Source organism: Scyliorhinus canicula, chromosome 26, assembly GCF_902713615.1.
Source record: "Scyliorhinus canicula chromosome 26, sScyCan1.1, whole genome shotgun sequence".
Classification (NCBI taxonomy): domain Eukaryota; kingdom Metazoa; phylum Chordata; class Chondrichthyes; order Carcharhiniformes; family Scyliorhinidae; genus Scyliorhinus; species Scyliorhinus canicula.
In genome coordinates this window covers 7,823,942-7,849,323 of record NC_052171.1, presented here as the reverse complement: position 1 = coordinate 7,849,323, position 25,382 = coordinate 7,823,942, and the positions used below count along the sequence as shown (strand labels likewise).

The 25,382-nt window shown below is 53.5% G+C and overlaps 2 protein-coding genes across 9 annotated transcripts in view; one reads left to right on the top strand and one right to left on the bottom strand.

Annotated features, from left to right (window-relative positions):
- Positions 1 to 25,382, bottom strand: part of dmtn (dematin actin binding protein) — a 77,250-nt gene that overhangs the window by 8,363 nt on the left and 43,505 nt on the right. For all 7 annotated transcript variants that reach the window (XM_038785717.1, XM_038785722.1, XM_038785719.1 and 4 more), the window contains 10 exons: positions 24,183 to 24,338; positions 21,946 to 21,990; positions 20,682 to 20,808; positions 17,552 to 17,599; positions 16,593 to 16,742; positions 15,237 to 15,355; positions 14,676 to 14,781; positions 13,500 to 13,564; positions 10,387 to 10,441; positions 980 to 987 (listed from right to left, as the gene is read on the bottom strand). In XM_038785717.1, coding sequence (XP_038641645.1) covers positions 980 to 987; positions 10,387 to 10,441; positions 13,500 to 13,564; positions 14,676 to 14,781; positions 15,237 to 15,355; positions 16,593 to 16,742; positions 17,552 to 17,599; positions 20,682 to 20,808; positions 21,946 to 21,990; positions 24,183 to 24,338 — 879 coding nt within the window. The remainder of the gene's footprint in view (positions 1 to 979; positions 988 to 10,386; positions 10,442 to 13,499; positions 13,565 to 14,675; positions 14,782 to 15,236; positions 15,356 to 16,592; positions 16,743 to 17,551; positions 17,600 to 20,681; positions 20,809 to 21,945; positions 21,991 to 24,182; positions 24,339 to 25,382) is intronic.
- lgi3 (leucine-rich repeat LGI family, member 3) overlaps positions 14,701 to 25,382 on the top strand; it is a 103,538-nt gene continuing 92,856 nt past the window's right edge. The window contains exon 1 of one of the 2 annotated variants that reach the window (XM_038785711.1): positions 14,701 to 14,828. The gene's annotated coding sequence lies outside the window, so the exon portion shown is untranslated. The remainder of the gene's footprint in view (positions 14,829 to 25,382) is intronic. The other variant, XM_038785710.1, reaches the window with a different exon arrangement.

The following is a 25,382-nucleotide window of genomic DNA, read 5'->3' as shown; positions in this document are numbered from 1 at the left end:
AGTGAGCCTATGCTAGGGGAGTGGGCCTATGCTAGGGGAGTGGGCCTATGCTGGGGGAGTGGGCCTATGCTAGGGGAGTGGGCCAATGCTAGGGGAGTGGGCCTATGCTAGGGGAGTGGGCCTATGCTAGGGGAGTGGGCCTATGCTAGGGGAGTGGGCCTATGCTAGGGGAGTGGGCCTATGCTAGGGGAGTGGGCCTATGCTAGGGGAGTGGGCCTATGCTGGGGGAGTGGGCCTATGCTGGGGGAGTGGGCCTATGCTGGGGGAGTGGGCCTATGCTGGGGGAGTGGGCCTATGCTAGGGGAGTGGGCCTATGCTAGGGGAGTGGGCCTATGCTAGGGGAGTGGGCCTATGCTAGGGGAGTGGGCCTATGCTGGGGGAGTGGGCCTATGCTAGGGGAGTGGGCCTATGCTAGGGGAGTGGGCCTATGTCGGGTGCTCTTTCAGAGGATCAGTGCAGACTTTTTTTTTTAAATTTAGAGTACCCAATTCTTTTTCTTTCCCAATTAAGGGGCAATTTAGCCTGGCCACTCCACCTACCCTGCGCACCTTTGGGTTGTGGAGGTGAAACCCACGCAGACACGGGGAGAATGTGCAAACTCCACACGGACAGTGACCCGGGGCCGGGATCGAACCCGGGTCCTCGGCGCCGTGAGGGGGTCAGTGCAGCCTTGATGGGCCCAATGGCCTCCTTCTGCACTGTAGGAATTCCAAGATCCTCTTGGCAATCCCTGCTGTTCTTCCCTCTTGGAATTCAGTTCTGTGTCCAGCCCTTATTTCATCCCGTCGCAGAGGAGTAAAGACAGGAAAATAGGCTGTTTGACAGACTACACAATACCTGTGGTGTCACGCTGAACACACAATACATTTCAACAGCACAAACTATCCCGCTAAATCATCAGGTTTCAGCATTTAAGCATCAGGTAGACATTCTCACCTCTTGTAAAATGCACATTCCCGAAGTCCCAGCAAGCACTTACCTGGATATCTGTAGAGACAAGGAGAAATAATGATGAGAATCAATGTTTGCAGAATCATAGAATTTACAGTGCAGAAGGAGGACATTCGGCCCATCGAGTCTGCACCGGCTCCTTGGAAAGAGCACCCTACAGCCCACACCTCCACCCCATCCCTGTAACCCAAGCTAACCTTTTTTGAACACTCAGGGGCAATTGATCGTGGCCAATCCACCCAACCCGCGCATCTTCGGACTGTGGGAGGAAACCCGGAGCACCCGGAGGAAACCCACGCAGACACGGGGAGGACGTGCAGACTCCCCACTGACAGTGATCCAGCTGGGAACCGAACCCGGGACCCTGGAGCTGCGAAACAACTGTGCTAACCACTGTGCTACCCTGCTGCCCAATCGAAACATTTTGGGACGGTCTCCCCCCAGGCTGGATAAGTAAGCCATATTTTCCGAAGAAAATAGTTCACTTGACGCTTCACAAGACTGTGCCCAATGAGGAGAATGGAACTGGAGCTTTTGGGAAAGGTTAAAGGTTGGGACCCCATTGGTTCACGTTGATTCTTCTTTTTATTTTAATTTGAAATCAGAAAGACGATGTAACTTCCTAAGGCACAGACCCATCAGACACAATTTTGATCTGCTGATCTGTCCGCCAGAACCTTTTGCCCTCGTTGGCAGGTCACAGGGCTGCGTTCTGGCCCTTTCTTCACCAACACACCTTTGCTCAAAGCTGATCTCTGTTTTTCAGGAGATGGACAATGTTTGGAAAGTGGTAGAGATTAGAACATAGAACTCCTTTAATAAGTTGATGCTCCACCACACTGACAAGGTACATCTTTGCACTTGTCCATGGAATCCCTGCAGTGCAGAAGGAGGCCATTCGGCCCATCAAGTCTGCACCAAACTTCTGAAAGAGCTCCCGACCTGGGCCCACTCCCCCACCCTGTCCCTGTAATCCTGCACATTGATCATGGCCAATCCTAACCTACACATCCTGGATACTAAGGGGCAATTTGACATGGCCAATCCTAACCTACACATCCTGGATACTAAGGGGCAATTTAGCGTGGCCAATCCACCTAATCTGAACATCCTGGACACTAAGGGGCAATTTAGCATGGCCAATCCACCTAACCTGCACACCCTGGACACTAAGGGGCAATTTGGCATGGCCAATCCACCTAATCTGCACATCCTGGACACTAAGGGGCAATTTAGCATGGCCAATCCACCTAACCTACACATCTTGGCACTAAGGGGCAATTTAGCATGGCCAATCCACCTAACCTACACATCCTGGACACTAAGGGGCAATTTAGCATGGCCAATCCACCTAACCTACACATCTTGGCACTAAGGGGCAATTTAGCATGGCCAATCCACCTAACCTACACATCCTGGACACTAAGGGGCAATTTAGCATGGCCAATCCACCTAACCTGCACATCTTTAGACTGTGGGAGGAAACCGGAGCACCCGGAGGAAACCCATGCAGACACGGGAAGAGTGTGCAGACTCCACACAGCCAGTGACCCAAGCCAGGAATCGAACCTGGGACCCTGGAGCTGTGAAGCAGCAGTGCTGACCACTGTGCTGACCCTTGATCTCCCAAGCAACTCCCAGCCTTATAATCAGGGCAGGTATTAAATAAGGTTGAAGATTCCCCAAAGTCAAACACGCTCCCAACACCAGTGAAAAATTCTTCTTTTGTCAGAATGTCACTCTCATTGGCAGATGAGATTGCATGTTCTCCACACTGGGTACTATTGCTATCCAATCAGGCAGGATATCAAAATGTGTCATGGTGGATGGAGGGGGAAATATTGCCCGAGACCCTGGAATAACGCCCAGATAACTTCATGGAATACTGAACATGAACCCGAACCAATGGATAGGGCAGCATTCCCTCAGTACTGCCCGCCCAACATTGCATTGCTCCCTCAGTATTGTCCCTTAGCCAGTCCAGCACTCCCTCAGTACTGCCCGCCCAACATTGCATTGCTGCCTCAGTATTGTCCCTTAGCCAGTCCAGCACTCCCTCAGTACCGCCCGCCCAACATTGCATTGCTGCCTCGGTATTGTCCCTTAGCCAGTCCAGCACTCCCTCAGTACTGCCCGCCCAACATTGCATTGCTGCCTCAGTATTGTCCCTTAGCCAGTACAGCACTCCCTCAGTCCTGCCCGCCCAACATTGCATTGCTGCCTCAGTATTGTCCCTTAGCCAGTCCAGCACTCCCTCAGTACCGCCCGCCCAACATTGCATTGCTGCCTCGGTATTGTCCCTTAGCCAGTCCAGCACTCCCTCAGTCCTGCCCCTCCAACATTGCATTGCTCCCTCAGTATTGTCCCTTAGCCAGTCCAGCACTCCCTCAGTCCTGCCCCTCCAACATTGCATTGCTGCCTCAGTATTGTCCCTTAGCCAGTCCAGCACTCCCTCAGTCCTGCCCCTCCAACATTGCATTGCTCCCTCAGTATTGTCCCTTAGCCAGTCCAGCACTCCCTCAGTCCTGCCCCTCCAACATTTCATTGCTCCCTCAGTATTGTCCCTTAGCCAGTCCAGCACTCCCTCAGTACTGCCCCTCCAACATTGCATTGCTCCCTCAGTATTGTCCCTTAGCCAGTCCAGCACTCCCTCAGTACTGCCCCTCCAACATTGCATTGCTGCCTCGGTATTGTCCCTTAGCCAGTCCAGCACTCCCTCAGTACTGCCCGCCCAACATTGCATTGCTGCCTCAGTATTGTCCCTTAGCCAGTCCAGCACTCCCTCAGTACTGCCCCTCCAACATTGCATTGCTCCCTCAGTATTGTCCCTTAGCCAGTTCAGCACTCCCACAGTACTGCCCCTCCAACATTGCATTGCTCCCTCAGTATTGTCCCTTAGCCAGTCCAGCACTCCCTCAGTCCTGCCCGCCCAACATTGTCTTGCTCCCTCAGTATTGTCCCTTAGCCAGTCCAGCACTCCCTCAGTACTGCCCCTCCAACATTGCATTGCTCCCTCAGTATTGTCCCTTAGCCAGTCCAGCACTCCCTCAGTCCTGCCCCTCCAACATTGCATTGCTCCCTCAGTATTGTCCCTTAGCCAGTCCAGCACTCCCTCAGTCCTGCCCCATCAACATTGCATTGCTGCCTCAGTATTGTCCCTTAGCCAGTCCAGCACTCCCTCAGTACTGTCCCTCCAACATTGCATTGCTTCCTCAGTATTGTCCCTTAGCCAGTCCAGCACTCCCTCAGTCCTGCCCCTCCAACATTGCATTGCTCCCTCAGTATTGTCCCTTAGCCAGTCCAGCACTCCCTCAGTACCGCCCCTCCAACATTGCATTACTCCCTCAGTATTGTCCCTTAGCCAGTCCAGCACTCCCTCAGTCCTGCCCGCCCAACATTGCATTGCTCCCTCAGTATTGTCCCTTAGCAAGTCCAGCACTCCCTCAGTCCTGCCCCTCCAACATTGCATTGCTGCCTCAGTATTGTCCCTTAGCCAGTCCAGCACTCCCTCAGTCCTGCCCCTCCAACATTGCATTGCTGCCTCAGTATTGTCCCTTAGCCAGTCCAGCACTCCCTCAATCCTGCCCCATCAACATTTCATTGCTCCCTCAGTATTGTCCCTTAGCCAGTCCAGCACTCCCTCAGTCCTGCCCCTCCAACATTGCATTGCTCCCTCAGTATTGTCCCTTAGCCAGTCCAGCACTCCCTCAGTCCTGCCCGCCCAACATTGCATTGCTGCCTCGGTATTGTCCCTTAGCCAGTCCAGCACTCCCTCAGTCCTGCCCCTCCAACATTGCATTGCTCCCTCAGTATTGTCCCTTAGCCAGTCCAGCACTCCCTCAGTCCTGCCCGCCCAACATTGCATTGCTCCCTCAGTATTGTCCCTTAGCAAGTCCAGCACTCCCTCAGTCCTGCCCCTCCAACATTGCATTGCTGCCTCAGTATTGTCCCTTAGCCAGTCCAGCACTCCCTCAGTACTGCCCCTCCAACATTGCATTGCTGCCTCAGTATTGTCCCTTAGCCAGTCCAGCACTCCCTCAGTACTGCCCGCCCAACATTGCATTGCTCCCTCAGTATTGTCCCTTAGCCAGTCCAGCACTCCCTCAATCCTGCCCCATCAACATTGCATTGCTGCCTCAGTATTGTCCCTTAGCCAGTCCAGCACTCCCTCAGTACCGCCCCTCCAACATTGCATTGCTACCTCGGTATTGTCCCTTAGCCAGTCCAGCACTCCCTCAGTACTGCCCCTCCAACATTGCATTGCTCCCTCAGTATTGTCCCTTAGCCAGTCCAGCACTCCCTCAGTACTGCCCCTCCAACGTTGCATTGCTGCCTCAGTATTGTCCCTTAGCCAGTCCAGCACTCTCTCAGTACCGCCCCTCCAACATTGCATTGCTGCCTCAGTATTGTCCCTTAGCCAGTCCAGCACTCCCTCAGTACTGCCCCTCCAACATTGCATTGCTCCCTCAGTATTGTCCCTTAGCCAGTCCAGCACTCCCTCAGTACTGCCCCTCCAACGTTGCATTGCTGCCTCAGTATTGTCCCTTAGCCAGTCCAGCACTCTCTCAGTACCGCCCCTCCAACATTGCATTGCTGCCTCAGTATTGTCCCTTAGCCAGTCCAGCACTCCCTCAGTACTGCCCGCCCAACATTGCATTGCTGCCTCAGTATTGTCCCTTAGCCAGTCCAGCACTCCCTCAGTACCGCCCAGCCCAACATTGCATTGCTCCCTCAGTATTGTCCCTTAGCCAGTCCAGCACTCCCTCAGTCCTGCCCCTCCAACATTGCATTGCTGCCTCGGTATTGTCCCTTAGCCAGTCCAGCACTCCCTCAGTACTGCCCGCCCAACATTGCATTGCTGCCTCAGTATTGTCCCTTAGCCAGTCCAGCACTCCCTCAGTACTGCCCCTCCAACATTGCATTGCTCCCTCAGTATTGTCCCTTAGCCAGTCCAGCACTCCCTCAGTACTGCCCCTCCAACATTGCATTGCTCCCTCAGTATTGTCCCTTAGCCAGTCCAGCACTCCCTCAGTACTGCCCGCCCAACATTGCATTGCTCCCTCAGTATTGTCCCTTAGCCAGTCCAGCACTCCCTCAGTACAGCCCGCCCAACATTGCATTGCTCCCTCAGTATTGTCCCTTAGCCAGTCCAGCACTCCCTCAGTACAGCCCGCCCAACATTGCATTGCTGCCTCAGTATTGTCCCTTAGCCAGTCCAGCACTCCCTCAGTACTGCCCCTCCAACATTGCATTGCTTCCTCAGTATTGTCCCTTAGCCAGTCCAGCACTCCCTCAGTCCTGCCCCTCCAACATTGCATTGCTTCCTCAGTATTGTCCCTTAGCCAGTCCAGCACTCCCTCAGTCCTGCCCCTCCAACATTGCATTGCTCCCTCAGTATTGTCCCTTAGCCAGTCCAGCACTCCCTCAGTACTGTCCGCCCAACATTGCATTGCTCCCTCAGTATTGTCCCTTAGCCAGTCCAGCACTCCTCAGTACCGCCCCTACAACATTGCATTGCTCCCTCAGTATTGTCCCTTAGCCAGTCCAGCACTCCCTCAATCCTGCCCAATCAACATTGCATTGCTCCCTCAGTATTGTCCCTTAGCCAGTCCAGCACTCCCTCAGTACTGCCCCTCCAACATTGCATTGCTACCTCGGTGTTGTCCCTTAGCCAGTCCAGCACTCCCTCAGTACTGCCCGCCCAACATTGCATTGCTGCCTCGATATTGTCCCTTAGCCAGTCCAGCACTCCCTCAGTACCACCCCGCCCAACATTGCATTGCTCCCTCAGTATTGTCCCTTAGCCAGTCCAGCACTCCTCAGTACCGCCCCTACAACATTGCATTGCTCCCTCAGTATTGTCCCTTAGCCAGTCCAGCACTCCCTCAGTACCACCCCGCCCAACATTGCATTGCTGCCTCAGTATTGTCCCTTAGCCAGTCCAGCACTCCCTCAGTCCTGCCCGCCCAACATTGCATTGCTCCCTCAGTAATGTCCCTTAGCTAGTCCAGCACTCCCTCAGTACTGCCCCTCCAACATTGCATTGCTCCCTCAGTATTGTCCCTTAGCCAGTCCAGCACTCCCTCAGTACAGCCCGCCCAACATTGCATTGCTCCCTCAGTATTGTCCCTTAGCCAGTCCAGCACTCCCTCAGTACTGCCCCTCCAACATTGCATTGCTCCCTCAGTATTGTCCCTTAGCCAGTCCAGCACTCCCTCAGTACTGCCCCTCCAACATTGCATTGCTCCCTCAGTATTGTCCCTTAGCCAGTCCAGCACTCCCTCAGTACTGCCCCTCCAACATTGCATTGCTCCCTCAGTATTGTCCCTTAGCCAGTCCAGCACTCCCTCAGTACTGCCCGCCCAACATTGCATTGCTCCCTCAGTATTGTCCCTTAGCCAGTCCAGCACTCCCTCAGTACCACCCCGCCCAACATTGCATTGCTGCCTCGATATTGTCCCTTAGCCAGTCCAGCACTCCCTCAGTACCACCCAGCCCAACATTGCATTGCTCCCTCAGTATTTTCCCTTAGCCAGTCCAGCACTCCTCAGTACCGCCCCTACAACATTGCATTGCTGCCTCGGTATTGTCCCTTAGCCAGTCCAGCACTCCTCAGTACCGCCCCTACAACATTGCATTGCTCCCTCAGTGTTGTCCCTTAGCCAGTCCAGCACTCCCTCAGTCCTGCCCCTCCAACATTGCATTGCTCCCTCAGTGTTGTCCCTTAGCCAGTCCAGCACTCCCTCAGTACTGCCCGCCAAACATTGCATTGCTCCCTCAGTATTGTCCCTTAGCCAGTCCAGCACTCCCTCAGTACTGCCCCTCCAACATTGCATTGCTGCCTCAGTATTGTCCCTTAGCCAGTCCAGCACTCCCTCAGTACTGCCCGCCCAACATTGCATTGCTCCCTCAGTATTGTCCCTTAGCCAGTCCAGCACTCCCTCAGTACTGCCCCTCCAACATTGCATTGCTCCCTCAGTATTGTCCCTTAGCCAGTCCAGCACTCACTCAGTCCTGCCCGCCCAACATTGCATTGCTCCCTCAGTATTGTCCCTTAGCCAGTCCAGCACTCCCTCAGTACTGCCCCTCCAACATTGCATTGCTCCCTCAGTATTGTCCCTTAGCCAGTCCAGCACTCCCTCAGTCCTGCCCCTCCAACATTGCATTGCTCCCTCAGTATTGTCCCTTAGCCAGTCCAGCACTCCCTCAGTACCACCCCGCCCAACATTGCATTGCTGCCTCAGTATTGTCCCTTAGCCAGTCCAGCACTCCCTCAGTACTGCCCCTCCAACATTGCATTGCTGCCTCAGTATTGTCCCTTAGCCAGTCCAGCACTCCCTCAGCACTGCCCGCCCAACATTGCATTGCTGCCTCAGTATTGTCCCTTAGCCAGTCCAGCACTCCCTCAGTACTGCCCCTCCAACATTGCATTGCTCCCTCAGTGTTGTCCCTTAGCCAGTCCAGCACTCCCTCAGTACTGCCCGCCAAACATTGCATTGCTCCCTCAGTATTGTCCCTTAGCCAATCCAGCACTCCCTCAGTCCTGCCCCTCCAACATTGCATTGCTGCCTCGGTATTGTCCCTTAGCCAGTCCAGCACTCCCTCAGTACCACCCCGCCCAACATTGCATTGCTGCCTCAGTATTGTCCCTTAGCCAGTCCAGCACTCCCTCAGTACTGCCCCTCCAACATTGCATTGCTGCCTCAGTATTGTCCCTTAGCCAGTCCAGCACTCCCTCAGTGCCGCCCCTCCAACATTGCATTGCTGCCTCGGTATTGTCCCTTAGCCAGTCCAGCCCTCCCTCAGTACCTTCCACTGAGCAACGATTGGCCTGGTCAGATCACTGAGCAGCTGACTAATGGTAGTTACACAGCATTAACTGCAGTAACTAGCAAACCATTCCGTCTTTACTGTTGAGTTAAAGACTGGTTATTGTTATAGATCATTGAATTTACAATGCAGAAGGAGGCCACTCGGCCCATCGAGTCTGCACCGGCTCTTGGAAAGAGCACCCTACCCAAGGTTAACACCTCCGCCCTATCCCCATAACCCAGTAACCCCACCCAACACTGAGGGCAATTTTGGACACTAAGGGCAATTTATCATGGCCAATCCACCTAACCCGCACATCTTTGGACTGTGACTCCGCATAGACAGTGACCCAAGCCGGGAATCGAACCTGGGACCAGGGACCAATCGAATGGGTTATGTACCAAACCCATTTCCGATCGGTGCAAAATTAAAATTAAATTGAGCGTTCTAGATTCAAGCTAAAAATATTTAGATAATAACTCACTTCTTTGCCCCTCCCTTACTATATAATACTTCAATGACATCATAGAATAGGATCATAATGCAGCACGGTGGCGCAGTGGTTAGCACTGCTGCCTCACGGCTCCGAGGTCCCGGGTTCGATTCGGCTCTGGGTCACTGTCCGTGTGGAGTTTGCACATTCTCCCCGTGTTTGCGTGGGTTTCGCCCCCACAACCCAAAGATGTGCTGGGTAGATGGATTGGCCACGCTAAATTGCCCCTTAATTGGGAAAGATGAATGAGGTACTCTAAATTTATTTTTAAAAAATAGAATAGGATCAGAGAATTTACAGTGCAGAAGGAGGTCATTCGGCCCATCGAGTCTGCACCGGCCCTTAGAAAGAGCACCCCACTTAAGCTTCTAACCTATCCCCATTACTCGGCAACCCCACCCAACATTTTTGGACGCTAAGGAGCAATTGATCATGGCCAATCCACCCGAACCTGCACATCTTGGGACTGTGGGAGGAAACCTGAGCAGCCGGAGGAAACCCACGCACACACGGGGAGAATGTACGGACTCCACACAGACAGTGACCCAAGCCGGGAATCGAACCCGGGACCCGGGAGCTCTGAAGCAACTGTGCTAACCACTGTGCTGCCCATAATGATTGCTATGGTTGTAAATCTATGTTTTTTGCCGCATTTCTAATGTTTCCGCATCTCTCTCCTGCTCTCCCCTTGTGATCCCATGGTATAACCAGTGTTCCAATATTCCCGTCAGAAACCATCATTGTCTGGTGGTCAGCAGACAGGACAGGAGTGACTCAGCTGGTTTAGCTCAGCTGGCTGGACTACTGATGTGACGCGGAGCAACGGGCGTGGGTTCGATCCCCGTGCCTGCTGTGGTTATTCATGAAGGGCTTGCCTTTCTCATCCTTGCCCCTCGCCTGAGGTGTGGTGATATTTCCCCCCGCCCCCCCCCCCCCCCCCCCGTACCCCTGAGCAGTGTAATCATGCTGGGCTGTTGACACATCTCAGCAAACATGGCGGGGGAGAGATGTGAAGCCTTCCTTGTAGGCCCCTCTCTCTGTCAGACAGCCGCTGACTGGCCATGCAGCTCTCTCGGCTCCGTGTAACATCCTGCGGGAGTCGAGCGTGCGTTATCGGGAGCCACCCTCACCTGAACTGCACCTTTTATCCCGTCTGTGAGGTGTGACGAAGTCGGCGGACTGCAGCTGGGGAGCAAGGAAACAGTTCGATCAGCACATTTCAACCTCGGCAACAGATGGAACCCGCTCTAATCTGCAAATAGACACTCAAAACCCTCCCTGCCAAAGTAATCCACAATTATCCACTTCAACGTGACAAAACAATTAGATCCAGGGCTCTAATTATTCAGCATTTGACAGTGGGGATGAACAAGGACTTTTCCTCGCCAAGTGAGTTTCCCAGTGATTTCATTTTCATTTCGCCTGAGAAATGTGGCTGCTTTGTGCAGTTCCCTGTCACATTCCTTTTCACTTGAATGGCCCACCCCCATGATCAACTTCCCCATCCCGAGGGGGCGATTCTCCCAAATGGAGCCCAAGTGTTTGCGCCATCGTGAACGCCGTCGCATTTCACGACGGCGCGAAACGGGCACAGGGACGACCGATTCTAGCCCCCACAGGGGCGCAGCACGGGCGTGAGAGCGGTTCACGCCGCTCCAGCCTCCCTTCCCGGCGCCAAATGGGCACCGCGCCCACCCGCGCATGCGCGGGGGACTTCTTTAGCGCGCTGGCCCCGACTCAACATGGCGTCGATGTTCAGGGGCTGGCCGCACCGGAAAGTAGGGGGGGGGCTAGAGGCTGGCCCGCCAATCGGTGGGCCCCAATCGCGGGCCAGACCTAATCGGAGCCCCCCCCCCCCCCCCCCCCCTGGGTGAAGGAGCCCCCCACAGGTCGCCCCCCCCACTCCCGACCGTTCACGCAGAGTTCCCGCCAGCAGCGGCCAGGGGTGAGCGGCGCCCGCGGGACTCTGTCGGATCCGCGCGGTCGCTCGGCCCATCCAGGCCGGAGAATCGCACGCCGGTGTCGGGGCGCGGTTGCGGCGATTCTCCGGCCCGGCGCAAGGCTCGGAGAATCGCCCCCCCCCCCCCCCCCCCCCCCCCCCCCCCCTTGTTCCTTCTGGAGAGAGAGACGAAGGTTGAGGCCACTCTAGTACAGCACCTTGTGTGTCCTTACCTGCTTGATAACTTTAATGAATAACCTTGAGATGCAGACACTGCACACGGGCTCTGCTGGGAATGTGATAGTCTCCTTTAACTCCCACAAACTGCAACGCACCACCTGCACTGCCATCTCTCTATCTATTGAATCAAGTCAGCTTGTACTTTTAGTCTCTTAACTCAGCGTTACGTCTTTGGTTCACTGCCCGAATGGGGGTCTGGTGCACAGCGTCAAGACCTCTGCCACAGGCAGGGCAAGGAGGCAGGTCCCACGCCCACTGTAGCTGGTACAGGGATTGAACCCTTTGCCGTGTTGCCACTAAAGTTATCCTGTTCCAACCAACATCCCGTAAAGTCTGAGTCACTGGGCGTGTGTGATGCGCACGGTGTGTTCCATACAGTGCTAAAGGAGGCCACTCAGCCCATTGAGTCCATACCGACCCTCTGAAAGAGCACCTTATCCAGGCCCACTTCCCTGCCCTGTTGCTGTGACCCCACCTAACCTGCACATCTTTGGACACCAAGGGGCAATTTGGCATGGCCAATCCACCTAACCTGCACATCATTGGACACCAAGGGGCAATTTAGCATGGCCAATCCACCTAACCCGCACATCTTTGGACTGTGGGAGGAAACCGGAGCACCCGGAGGAAACCCACGCAGACGCGGGGAGAACGTGCAGACTCCACACAGACAGTGACCCAAGCCGGGAATCAAACCCTGGTCCCTGTCGCTGTGAAGCAGCAGTGCTACCCACTGTGATAACGTGCCGCAAGAAGGAGATGGGATGACACTGGCAATGCATCAATGTACAAGAAAGGAATGAAACACTCCCCTGTGTTGGACCAGATTCAGCAGAGAGAGGCTTGTGTCATTGCAGGGAAAGGGTGCGCTGGTAAAGGGAATATTTTACAATGCGAACAGAAGGTCAACACACAGGGAATAATTATGGATTTGTCAAAATATAAATTGATCAGCCTTCTACTGGTTTCAAATATTTGATTGACCTTCAAACAAATATGAAATGCGGAGAATCTCGCTGGGCAAGGAATGTGAGATGGGGTGGCGCGACGGCAAGACGTGCTTGTTGGGTGAATTGGACATTCTGAATTCTCCCTCTGTGTACCCGAACAGGCGCCGGAGTGTGGCGACGAGGGGATTTTCACAGTAACTTCATTGCGGTGTTAATGCAAGCCTACTTGCGACACTAATAACGATTATCATTATTATTATTGGACACAACTTCAGCAGATGCCAACTGGCGTCACCAAGATGCCAGTTTGGCAATCCCTGTTTGCGATAGAAATTGATGTTTGCGTACAATGAAGCATTATTCGTTCCAAGACAGTAAATCTGGAATGGCTTATGGGCGGACGCGTTGAGCAGAGTCAACGCGACCGCAAAATGCGCCAGGCTCGGCTTGATCCAATTCAAGGTGGTACACCGGGCCCACATGACAGTGGCCTGGATGAGTAGATTCTTTGGGGTGGAGGACAGCTGTACAAAATATGCGGGAGGACCAGCGAAACATGTCCACATGTTCTGGGCGTGTCCAAAACTTAGGGGATTTTGGCAGGGGTTTGTGGACGTCATGTCCACGGTGTTAAAAACAAGGGTGGCAATGAATCCAGGGGTGGCGATTTTTGAGGTATCGGAAGACCCGGGAATCCAGGAGGAGAAAGAGGCAGATGTTCTGGCCTTTGCTTCCCTGGTAGCCCGGAGATGGATACCACTAGCTTGGAGGGACTCAAAGCCCCCAAAGTCGGAGACATGGCAATCGGACATGGCTAGCTTTCTCGGCCTGGAGAAGATTAAGTTCACCTTGAGAGGGTCACTGTTAGGGTTTCCCCGGAGGTGGCAACCGTTCATCGACTTCTTCGCAGAGTTAATCGTCGGGGGGGGGGGGGGGGGGGGGGGGTGTTAGAGTAGCGTAGAATAGGGGGTCAATTAGGTGGGTCTTGGCGGGATGGGAGTCACACTCTGTTTATTGTTCTTTGTACATTATTTTATACTGTTGTTGTTTGTAATGCCAAAAATACCTCATGAAAATGTTTTTTAAAAACAAAAGACAGTAAATCTGGGCCTACCCTGTAGAGACTGTTCCTCCCATGGCTGGGGAGTGAGGGCGATTTACAGGTTGCCTGTTGTGGAGCTGTGGGAAATAAGAACATTGCACCCATCAGCCCCTTAATATCGTTAATAACAAAAATCAAAAATGAACAATTGACCTCCCATCAATTCCTGTTTTCAATCTCCCATCTCTGGCCCGCAGCTTCCTCGACCCTCTCTGTCTCCCTCAGTATGTGTGGAGGAGTTGTCCAGTCTAAGCCCCTCTCTGATTGACGTCTGCTGTCCATTCATCTCCTGGCAGGGGAGAATGCAAAGGGATTCCAAACATGGCATCGCTCCACCGGCTAATCTGTGAGAAGTTCCATCGGAGGCCATTCAGCCCATCGGATCTGTACTGGTCCTCCAAAAGAGCACCCTACCAAGGTCCACTCCCCACCTAACCTGCACATCTTTGGACACGAAGGGGCAATTTTTAGCATGATCGCCCACCTAATCTGCACATCTTTGGACTGTGGGAGGAAACCGGAGCGCCCGGAGGAAACCCACGCAGACACGGGGGAGAACGTGCAGACTCCGCGCAGACAGTGACCCGAGGCCGGAATCGAACCCGAGTCCCTGGCGCTGTGAGGCAGCAGTGCTAAACACTGTGCCACTTAAAGGCAATGACCCTTGACCTGTCCAGGCTTTGAAAGGTTTCAAACAACTTGCCTTCTTGTTCCAAGCCATATCTTAGAAGACATGAAACTTTAAAAATAAAACCCGGTAGCAAAACCACGGGGAGCAGGTGTCACAGTGGCATTGTCACTGGACCAGAAACCAGAGATGCAGAGTCGTGCTCTGGAGATCCAGGTTCAAATCCCGCCACTGCAGATGGTGAAATTTGAATTCAGTAAAAATCTGCAATTAAGTCTGATAGTGACTATGAAATGATTGTCGATTGTCGAATCTGGTTCGCTAATGTCCTTCAGGGAAGGAAATCTGCCGCCCTTACCTTACCTGACCTGGCCGACATGTGACTTCAGACCCCCAGCAACGTGGTTGACTCTTAGCTGCCCCCTAGAGGGCAATTAGGGATATCACTCTGGCTGCATGGGAGTGGGGCCAGGCTTAGCTCAATATGTTACTGTCTCCGAGTGCTGAAAGGCTATGATATATGGCTAAATGCTGCTCAGCTTTCTGTTCATGACTCTTACAGAAACTCCTGGCCGTCCTGTCTGGGAGTGAACGGGATTTCCTCCCTCGTGGTCTCGATTTCTCCAACTCCTCCTTCAAGATTAACTTGCCCAGTCCTGACTGGATCTGAAGGACAACAAACAAAATAACAACTTCAAGAGAAAGACGTGGAGGTAAATAAGTTTGTGTGTGTACCCGTCGGAAAGTAAATTTGTGTGTACGTGAAGACCTGCATTTATATAGCCCCTTTAACAATAGTGTCTGAGAGAGGACCAGATGACCATAGGTTGCCCCTTCGAGGGGGAGAGCTGACTGGTGGTGATTTAACCTGATGATCACCACACCTCAGGCAAAGGGCGAGATTGAGAAGGTCGGGCCTTCATGAATAACCTCAGCCGATATGGGAATTGAACCCGTGCTGCTGGTCTCTGGGTCCTGAACCAGCCGTCCAGTCAACTGAGCTAAACCGTGCCCCCCCCCCCCCCCCCCCCCCCCATACAAGAGAGGACAGAAGCTGGACATGACCTATAACATGTCCCCTGAAGCCAGCCACACAATACCGAGCCAGACATTTCCCCCACCTTGTTCAGCTCCTTTCTCTGAATCTCGCGCAGTTGTCTCATTTCATCAGTCTCGTCGTCGGACTCCTCATCATCCTTGTCGTCCTCTTTTGAAGCGATCCTTCTTCTCCATTCTTTCTCTGTCAGGAAAGGCAGCAGATTAGCCCAAATCTTCAGGAGATTTCAGAACAGCACTCATCTGCTTGTGGCTTTAATAGCAAGGCAGTGGGAAAAGGTACAAAGACCACGTTCCGTCAAACACAGGGGGCCCTATAATTCCGACTCAGATAGGGTGTGACATCCCATGCTGGATTCCCGTTCCAATTTATCAAGCCACTCGGCCCATTGAGTCTGCTCCGCCATTCAATCGTGGCTGATATTTTTCTCATCCCCATTCTCCTGCCTTCTCCCCATAACCCCTGATCCCCTTATTAATCAAGAACCTATCCATCTCTGTCTTAAAGACACTCAGTGATTTGGCCTCCACAGCCTTCTGCGGCAAAGAGTTCCACAGATTCACCACCCTCTGGCTGAAGAAATTCCTCCTCATCTCTGTTTTAAAGGATCGTCCCTTCAGTCTGAGATGGTGCCCTCTGGTTCTAGTTTTTCCTACAAGTGGAAACATCCTCTCCACGTCCACTCTATCCAGGCCTCGCAGTATCCTGTAAGTTTCAATAAGATACCCCCTCATCCTTCTAAACTCCCAACGAGTACAGACCCAGAGTCCTCAACCGTTCCTCATATGACAAGCTCTTCATTCCAGGGATCATTCTTGGGAACCTCCTCTGGACCCTTTCCAAGGCCAGCACATCCTTCCTTAGATATGGGGCCCAAAACTGCCCTCAGTACGCCAATTGAGGTCTGACCAGAGCCCCAGAAATATATCCCTGTTCTTGTATTCTAGCCCTCTCGACGTGAATGCTAACATTGCATTTGCCTTCCTAACTGTCGACTGAATCTGCATGTTATCCTTGAGGGGACGAGGCAACAGAGACCAACCCATCAACAGTTTTTTACAATAAATTTAGAGTACCCAATAATTTTTTTTCCAATTAAGGGGCGATTTAGCGTGGCCAATCCACCTACCCTGCACATCTTTGGGTTGTGGGGCGAGACCCACACAGACACGGGGAGAATGTACAAACTCTTCACAGACAGTGACCCAGGGCCGGGATCGAACCCGAGTCCGCAGCGCCGTGAGGCAGCAGTGCTAACCACTGCGCCAGCGAGCTGCCCTCCAACCCATCAACACTGGCGTCCGACAGTATCCAAGGAGACACAGAGGCCTTCCTATCAGGAAAACCTCTCTTCCCACCAATAGCGATATCAACAATGAAAACACGAACGGATCGAGTGAAACCATGGATTCCTCCTTACCCATGACGGCAAGTGAGGGAGGACAAGGCCAATATTCAGTCTCGATCTTCGCTGGAAGATTGGGATCCGGAGGCTGAGCGGCTGGGAACTTCGACGATTCAATGATGAGATCCTCAATATATTTACTCTGTGGAATCACAGTCGACGGCTCTGGAAGAAGAAAGTAAAGCAGAGCATGGACTGAGCGCTCGTGAGCTGGCAGAACAAGCTATGCGCAGCGAGGTCGCGAGGAGCTCAAGGGAAAGGGTGAATGAGGCGGGGACGAGTGACAATATGGGAATGAAGGTCAGAGAAAGGAAGCTGGGTGTTCGAGTGCATGAATCGCGAAAGGCTGGTAGGCAAGTATAAGTCACCAGGAAAGTTAATAATGTTTATTGTGAGGGGAACAGAGTACAAATGTGACCATATTTGAAGTATTGCGTGTGGTATTGGTCACCCTATTTACGGAAGAATTAAAAAAAAATAAATTTAGAGTACCCAATTAATTTTTTCCAATTAAGGGGCAATTTTGCAGAGCCAATTCACCTACCCTGCACATCTTTGGGTTGTGGGGGCGAAACCCACGCAGACACGGGGAGAATGTGCAAACTCCACACGGACTGTGACCCAGAGCCGGGATCGAACCCGGGACCTCGGCGCCGCGAGGCGGCAGGGCTAACCCACTGTGCCACCGTGCTGCCCTACATGTTAATGCTTTGGAAGCTATTCAGAGAAGGTTGACCAGACTTATACCGAGAAGTGGCGACTTGTCTTACGTGGAGAGGTTGGACAGGCTAGGCTTCTTACCCGCTGGAGTTCAACAGAGTAAGAAGTGACATAGATCCTGGGAGTACACACGTTGTATTGGCAGGACAACTCCTTGACATTGAATGTCTCCTCGGATGGGGAATTGACCATAACACAAAGGGCAAATAATGAAGAGATTTCTCTGAGTTAGGAAGAAACAAAACATACTTTACCATTCTGCTTGTAGATGGGACGTTTCATGTACATATTGGTGCCGATATCTAGAAATAAAGCAAATTAATCATGTTGAAATGATCAAATTTGGGACCGTATCCATTCACATTCTTTATCAATGATTATTCTCAGTCGTTATCTACCCAGGTTACATTAGTCCATGAGGGAATTCATGAGGGAATTGCTTTCTTTGCCACTTTTATTTCTTTTTTATATTTTATAAATTTAGAGTGCCCAATTCTTTTTTTTTCTAATTAAGGGACAATTTAGCATGGCCAATCCACCTACCCTGCACATCTTTGGGTTGTGGGGCGAGACCCACACAGACACGGGGAGAATGTGCAAACTCCACATGGACAGTAACCCAGGGCCGGGATCGATCCCGGGTCCTCAGTGCCGTGAGGCAGCAGTGCTAACCACTGTGCCACCCTTGAAATCTGGGGCAGCACGGTAGCATTGTGGTTAGCGCAATTGCTTCACAGCTCTAGGGTCCCAGGTTCGATTCCTGGCTTGAGTCACTGTCTGTGCGGAGTCTGCACGTTTTCTGCGTGGGTTTCCTCCGGGTGCTCCGATTTCCTCCCACAGTCCAAAGATGTGCAGGTTAGGGGGATTGGCCAGGCCAAATTGCCCTGAGTGTTCAAAATTGCCCTTAGTGTTGGACTGGGTTATGGGGATGGGTTGGAGGTGTGGGCTTGGGTAGGGTGCTCTTTCCAGGAACCGGTGCAGACACGATGGGCCAAATGGCCTCCGTCTGCACTGTAAATTCTATATTCTTCAAAGTTACTTGCTATTCAATTGGGAGGGGGGTAGTGGTTTTCATAGATTTATCAGAGAATTTACAGTGCAGAAGGAGGCCATTCGGCCCATCGAGTCTGCACCGGCTCTTGGAAAGAGCACCCTACCCAAGGTTAACACCTCCACCCTATCCCAATAACCCAGTAACCCCACCCAACACTAAAGGGCAATTTTGGACACTAAGGGCAATTTATCATGGCCAATCCACCTAACCTGCACATCTTTGGACAGTGGGAGGAAACCGGAGCACCCGGAGGAAGCCAACGCAGACACGAGGAGAATGTGCAGACTCCGCACAGACAGTGACCCAAGCCGGAATTGAACCAAGGACCCTGGAGCTGTGAAGCCATTGTGCTATCCACAATGCTACCGCGCTGCCCTTAGTTTTGTCACTGGAGTAGTGATCCAGAGAGTTTGCGTGAAAGATTATTTTAGCAGATTAATTATAAGGGGCTGGTTTAGCTCACTCGGCTAAATCGCTGGCTTTTAAAGCAGACCAAGTAGGCCAGCAGCACGGTTTGATTCTCGTACCAGCCTCCCCGGACAGGCGCCGGAATGTGGCGACTAGGGGGCTTTTCACAGTAACTTAATTGAAGCCTACTCGTGACAATAAGCCATTTTCAAATTTTAATTTAAATCAGTCACAGGAGAAAATTCACGCAAAATGCATTGTGGAGGTAGTGGCGCAGTGGTATTATCACTGACTCAGAGTAATGCTCTGGGGACCCCGGTTCAAATCCCACCACAGCAGATGGTGAAATTTGAATTCAATAAAAGACCTGGGGCTGGATTCTGCCTTCCCTGATGCCGATTTCATGACCTGTGATCGGGCGGAGATTCCCATTTTACGACCGAATCGAGGGCGTTGCCTGTTTTCAGATGCTCCGCCCCCTCCAATCCGGCCTCATCGAGGATCGCGCCGCCCCCCCCGTTGCGAGGGCCTCAGGACGTCACCTGATAGGCCCTCCCCGATGCTCCGCCCCCGATAGGCCAAATTCCCATTCGCGCGGTCGACACATGGTCTCGGCGGTGGGAAACCCGGCATGGCAGCTGCGGACTGTGCCCAGCGTCGCCAACAGTCGGGCGGGCGCCGTGCTGCTGGCTCAGGCTTCTTCGGCAAGTGGGGGGGCGAGGGGGGTGTCTAAGCAGGCACTATCTAGCAGGCCGGGTCCGCGCACGGCCCGGCGCCATATTGTACGGCACGACCGGTGCGTGTCCTCGCCGAGCGCATGCGCGGCCCGCGGACCCGGCAATTCTCCAGGCCGTTTATATCGGGACGGCCGTGCGTTTTACGCGGTCGGAGGATCGGTGCTGAGGGCCTCGCCGATTTTTCCCACGTAAAACGCCACGGATCCTCCGGACACAGCCCCAAAAATCGGAGAATCCAGCCCCTGAAATGTTTCTAAAAGTCTAAAGATGCAGTGTCGCAGAAAACCATCTGGTTCATGCGTGCCCTTTCTGGAGGGAAATCTGCCTTCCTTACGCTGTCTGGCCCACATGTCTGGATTTCACGCCGGGTGGGAGGGCCCCCCGACAAATTTCACGCCCCCCTGGCGCCCCCCGCGATCCCCCCCCCCCCCCTCCACCCCGCTCGGAAGAATCGCCGCTCGCCGTTTTTCACGGCGAACGGCGATTCTCCAGCCCGGATGGGCCGAGCGGCCTGCCGTTCGCGGCTGTTTCACGACGGCGGCAAACACACCTGGTCGCTGTCAGCGTGAAACGGGAGTGAGCAGCCCGTTTGGGGCTTGTAGGTGGCCTAGCAAGGAGCACGGCTGTGCTCGGGAGGGGACAGGCCCGCGATCGGTGCCCACCGATCATCGGGCCGGCGTCCAAATCGGACGCACTATTTCCCCTCCGCCGCCCCGCAAGATCAAGCCGCCACGTCTTGCGGGGCAGCTAAGGGGAAAGACGGCCACCGCGCATGCGCGGGTTCGTGCCGTCAGCGTCATGACGTCAGCCGCACATGCGTGGGTTGGAGCCGGCCAACCTGCGCCAGCATGCGCGGCTGACGTCATTAGGCGCGCCGGCCGCGTCATTCTTGGCGCGACGCCCCCGCGGACGAGAGTTACGGAGCGCCGCTCCTAGCCCCACCGGGAGGGGAGAATAGGGGGCGAGGAGCGGCCTCCGAGGCCGTCGTGAAACTCGGCCGAGTTCACGACGGCCCTCCCGATTTTTCCCGGGAGCGGAGGATTCCGCCCGAGGTATTTGCGAATAAATTCCTTTTTGATACGTTAATACCGAGGATCCAATATGTAAACCAACAGGGCTAAAACTGACACCGTGTGGTCTGCGTGAGTATTCCGGGAATACTCCAGGAAAATGCAATGTCCCTACCTGGCCTGTGGAAGTGGTGTGGGAGGCTCCCGGTGGACAGGTAGGTGCGGCGACTACCCGCTGATCCCATCGAGGATCCTGGAGATTTCTCGTCTCCCCATTCCCGACTCTCTTTATATATCATGTACTGAAAGAAGGAGCAGTTTCGGAGTTAATCTTTTCTTTATAATTCAGAGGACCCAATTCTTTTCCCAGTTAAGGGGCGATTTAGCGTGGCCAATCCACCTACCCTGCACATCTTTGGGTTGTGGGGGGCGAAACCCGCGCAGACACGGGGAGAATGTGCATAACTCCAGGATTGGGATTGATCCCGGTTCCTCAGCGCCGTGAGGCAGCAGTGCTAACCACTGCGCCACCCCCGGAGCTTCAGAGTTCATGTGCGCAGCTGCACTTTGGGTGTTTATGGAGAAGGAGCCGGAACTGGGAATTCTCCTAAACTAGAAACACGGGTTTGCTGCACCACTCCAGGAACATTCCCTGCAGTAGTCCGGCAGAGCAGGACTGAGGGTTCTCCAACCGGGAATTCAGTCATCGCATCCAGATCTATGGACAAGAGCCCAAGGATGCAGAGGCCAGTCTTAAACCTGGCCCGTTCTCAGAGGAAGTCTGACCTGCTCCCAGGAGATACTGCGCTGGATTCTCCCATTTGCAGACATTTGGCGGCCTGCCAAATAATGTCCCCCAGTAACACGCCTCGCCACCCCCGGATCACCCCCCTACCAGTCCCCCCAGCCCTCGCCGAACCACCCCACCCCCGCCAATGGCACGGTTCCACCCCCGACTGTGTCGCACACAGTCCGGAGCCGCCACATGGGGTCCACGGGAAAAAAAAATACCATAAGTCTCCCACACCGTCGGGAACTCAGCCCATCGGGAGCGGAGCATCGGGGGAGGTGACGTCCTCAGGTAGCGGTGCGGGAGCAGGAAGGGAAGGCACGGTCAAGTTGACTATCTGGACTAGGAATGGAAGCATGCGAGGGGGGGAGGGTGGGGGTCCAACCCAGCTGGACAACAGTGGAGAGGGCGTTGGAGGAGGCTGAGGGCTCACAGGCCTCAGAGGTCAGGTAGTTCGTCACCATCACAGCCTCCAAGGACGACCCTTGACACCCCGCGAGACGCCCCGTTGGCACTGTGGCCGGAATTGGCAGGACCCAAGCAGGGAGTTCCAGGAAAGAGAGCCACCTTCCAGGGTTACCCCGGAAGTGAGCCAATAGCGTTTCGCGATATTCCATCAGAGTCAATCACTTTCTACGAGCCACCTTACCTCAGGATAGGTGAGAGGCGACATTGGCCGTGGCGATTGTGAACGCTGTAGAATAAAAGGGACATATGATTGATATATTGTTTCAATAGCAGAGACACATTTCATTTTTTTATTACTTTATCGGAGTTACAAAGCTCAGATTGTGGACAGGGGCAAACCCCTAATCCAGCTCCTTGCCCGCTCCAGAAACCAATTCAAATTGAATCCAATTCATGATCTCCACAAGAGAGACATACCAGATCCAAGCATTACACCTGATCCCACGCTCATCGTAGCCAAATGGCCGAGAAGCGATCAGAGACACATTTAAAGACAATTCCCTCAACACCAAATCTACAGTCCACTGCTGAGCTCTGATTTGAGCGAACACTTCATGTGCGCAAAGGGTCTGCTACATTGGACCATCATTGGAAAAAAAAAGACCCAGGTAGATTGGTTTATCAATTCTGGTCTCAAACAATCCTCCCGTGGGGGTAAATATGATGGGTTACACATTCTTTCTGAATATATTCACCGTGTCGCAATTCCTGGGTGCAAAGGACGACTTGTCCGTGTGATGGTTCTGTGCATTATTTTAACCGATTGATTAACATAGAACATAGAACAGTACAGCACAGAACAGGCCCTTCGGCCCTCGATGTTGTGCATGATCACCCGACTCAAATCCACCCTATACCCGTTACCCAACAACCCCCCCCCCCCCCAACCTTACTTTTTAGGACACTACGGGCAATTTAGCATGGCCAATCCACCTAACCCGCACATCTTTGGACTGTGGGAGGAAACCGGAGCACCCGGAGGAAACCCACGCACACACGGGGGAGGACGTGCAGACTCCGCACAGACAGTGACCCAAGCCGGGAATCGAACCTGGGACCCTGGAGCTGTGAAGCATTTATGCTTAAAAGGCTGCATTCATCAGTCACTGGAGAAAATTCGCGCGACATTTTGGAGGTGGTGGCGGAGTGGTTTTGCCACTGAACTGGCAACCCAGAGGCCCAGGGTAAAGCGCTTGGGAAGCCGGTTCGGTTCCCACCACGGCAGATGGTGGAATTTGAATTAAATAAAAGACCTGGAATCAAAAGTCTAACGATGACCATGAAACCGTTGTCGATTGTCGTAAAAACCCATCTGGCTCACTAATGTCCTTTAGGGGAGGAAATCTACCACCCTTACCCGGTCTGGCCTACATGTGACTTCAGACCCACGGCAATGTAGTTAACACTTAAAAATGCCCTCTGAAATGGCCAAGAGCCACTCAGTTCAAGGGTCATTCAGGATGGGCAATAAACGCTGGGCCCATCTCAGTGACCCCTACATCCCCTGAATGAATTAAAAGGAATTTGTAGATTTACGGTGTTCTCAACAATGGGATGCAGCGATCCATTCAGTTCTCCCCATCATTGTGCTAATCGCTCTAAATTCATCCGCAATTGTGTTGTCTGTTCTAGAGCACTAGCTCACACTCGGAGCAGTCCCAGGGGCACTCCCTGTCCTCTGATCCTCGCTCCACAGGGACCCCCTTTTGGCTCAGACATTGATAGCAACGCAGAATGTTCAAACTGCATCCCTCGTCCAGGGGCAATGGCGAACTGGGATCTCCCCCTGCAATCATGGGAGGGCCGGCATGGACTTGGTGGGCCAAATGGTCCCCGTCTGTGCCATGATGACTGTATGACTCCTTCTATATCGCCTTTTAAAAAACATTTGTGGGATGTGGGCATCACTGGTTAGACCTGTACTTGTTGTCCATCCCTAGTTGCCTTTGAAATAATGGTGGTGAGCCACCTGCTCGAGGTCTAAGCCATCCTCCAGCAGCCGGGCAGCGCAAAGCCCCCGGCCTTCAGTAGCCACGCCGTGCAACATGGGGCCGGCCACGCGTGGACACGGCCTGCCAACAACTCTCCCCCCCCCCCCCGTGTAACCAGCCTCGCCACCCCCCACCCGTCCCCCCACCCCAGCCCCCCGACGAAGGCCCCCTGCCCGCGGATCGGCTCCCCCCCCCCCGCCCCCACCGACTGGGAACACAATGGGATAAGTGTTCCACGCCGTCGGGAACTCGGCCTATCGGGGGCGGAGAATCGGGGGAGGGCCTCAGGTGACGGGGGGGGGGGGGGGGGTGGAGCATCGCAAAAGTGCTGCCGCAACCGGGGATTCTCCGGCCGATCGCCGAACGCGATTTCGGCGTCCCCGACTAGAGAATCCCGCCCTCTTTTTCTTCAAACAAATTAGTGTACCTCAGCCGACCCCTGTGGCTCTGGCCTCTCGGCGCAGAAGTAGCTGTAATGTGGTTCGTAGATCATGAGGTCTGGCCGTTCAATCTCCAATATTGCCTTGTCTTTAGGGATTGCCGCCAACTCCTTGTAAGGCAGCACCTCATTATCCATCTTGGCCTGTGGGACAGACGAGAGAATTATGGCAGCTCGCTCCACCTCTCTACATTGTTTAATTTTTAAAAAATCTTTCTCTTTCCAATTAAGGGGCAATTTAGCGCGGCCAATCTACCTACCCTGCACACCTTTGGGTTGTGGGGGCGAAAACCACGCAGACACGGGGGAGAAAGTGCAAACTGCACATGGACAGTGACCCAGGGCCGGGATTCGAACCCGGGACCTCAGTGCCGGGACATTGTTTAAAATGGCGTCAAGCTCCGAGAAGGAGCTGGTGCCGAAATGCATCCATGCGTCACCACATTACCCTCTCTCTCTCTCTCTCTGATTTAACCTGGACTTAATGCCAATATCTCTCAATCGGGATATGAAAATGAAATGAAAATCGCTTATTGTCACGAGTAGGCTTCAATGAAGTTACTGTGAAAAGCCCCTAGTCGCCACATTCCGGCGCCTGTCCGGGGAGGCTGGTACGGGAATCGAACCGTGCTGCTGGCCTGCTTGGTCTGCTTTAAAAGCCAGCGATTTAGCTGAGTGAGCTAAACCAGCCCCTGGATATCCCCTGAGCCAAGACTCCTAATACAGACAGAGGAAGCAGAGGAAGGAAGGAGTGGAAAGAGAGGAGGGGAGGGGAGGAATGGAGCGGGGAGAGGAGAGAGGCAGAGCAGTAGCAGGTTCGTCACAGGGAAGGACGTGGTAACCCCTGCCCTGTACTGTGCTCCAGGTCCACCCCCTCACCTCTCGCCCTTTCTTAAACCCATGCCTGACAAGCTAGGAACCTCCCCTCAGTCCCGCCATCTAAACCTCCCCACTCGCCAATGCATCAGTTGCCAATGCGTCGCTCAGTGCCATTGTCCAGCCCTGCACATGCTTCCTTCTCAAATAAGACCATAAAACATAGGAGTGGAAGTAAGGCCTTTCGGCCCATCGAGTCCACTCCGCTATTCAATCATGGCTGATGGGCATTTCAACTCCACCTACCAGCATTCTCCCCGTAGCCCTTAATTCCTCGCGACATCAAGAATTTATCTATCTCTGCCTTGAAGC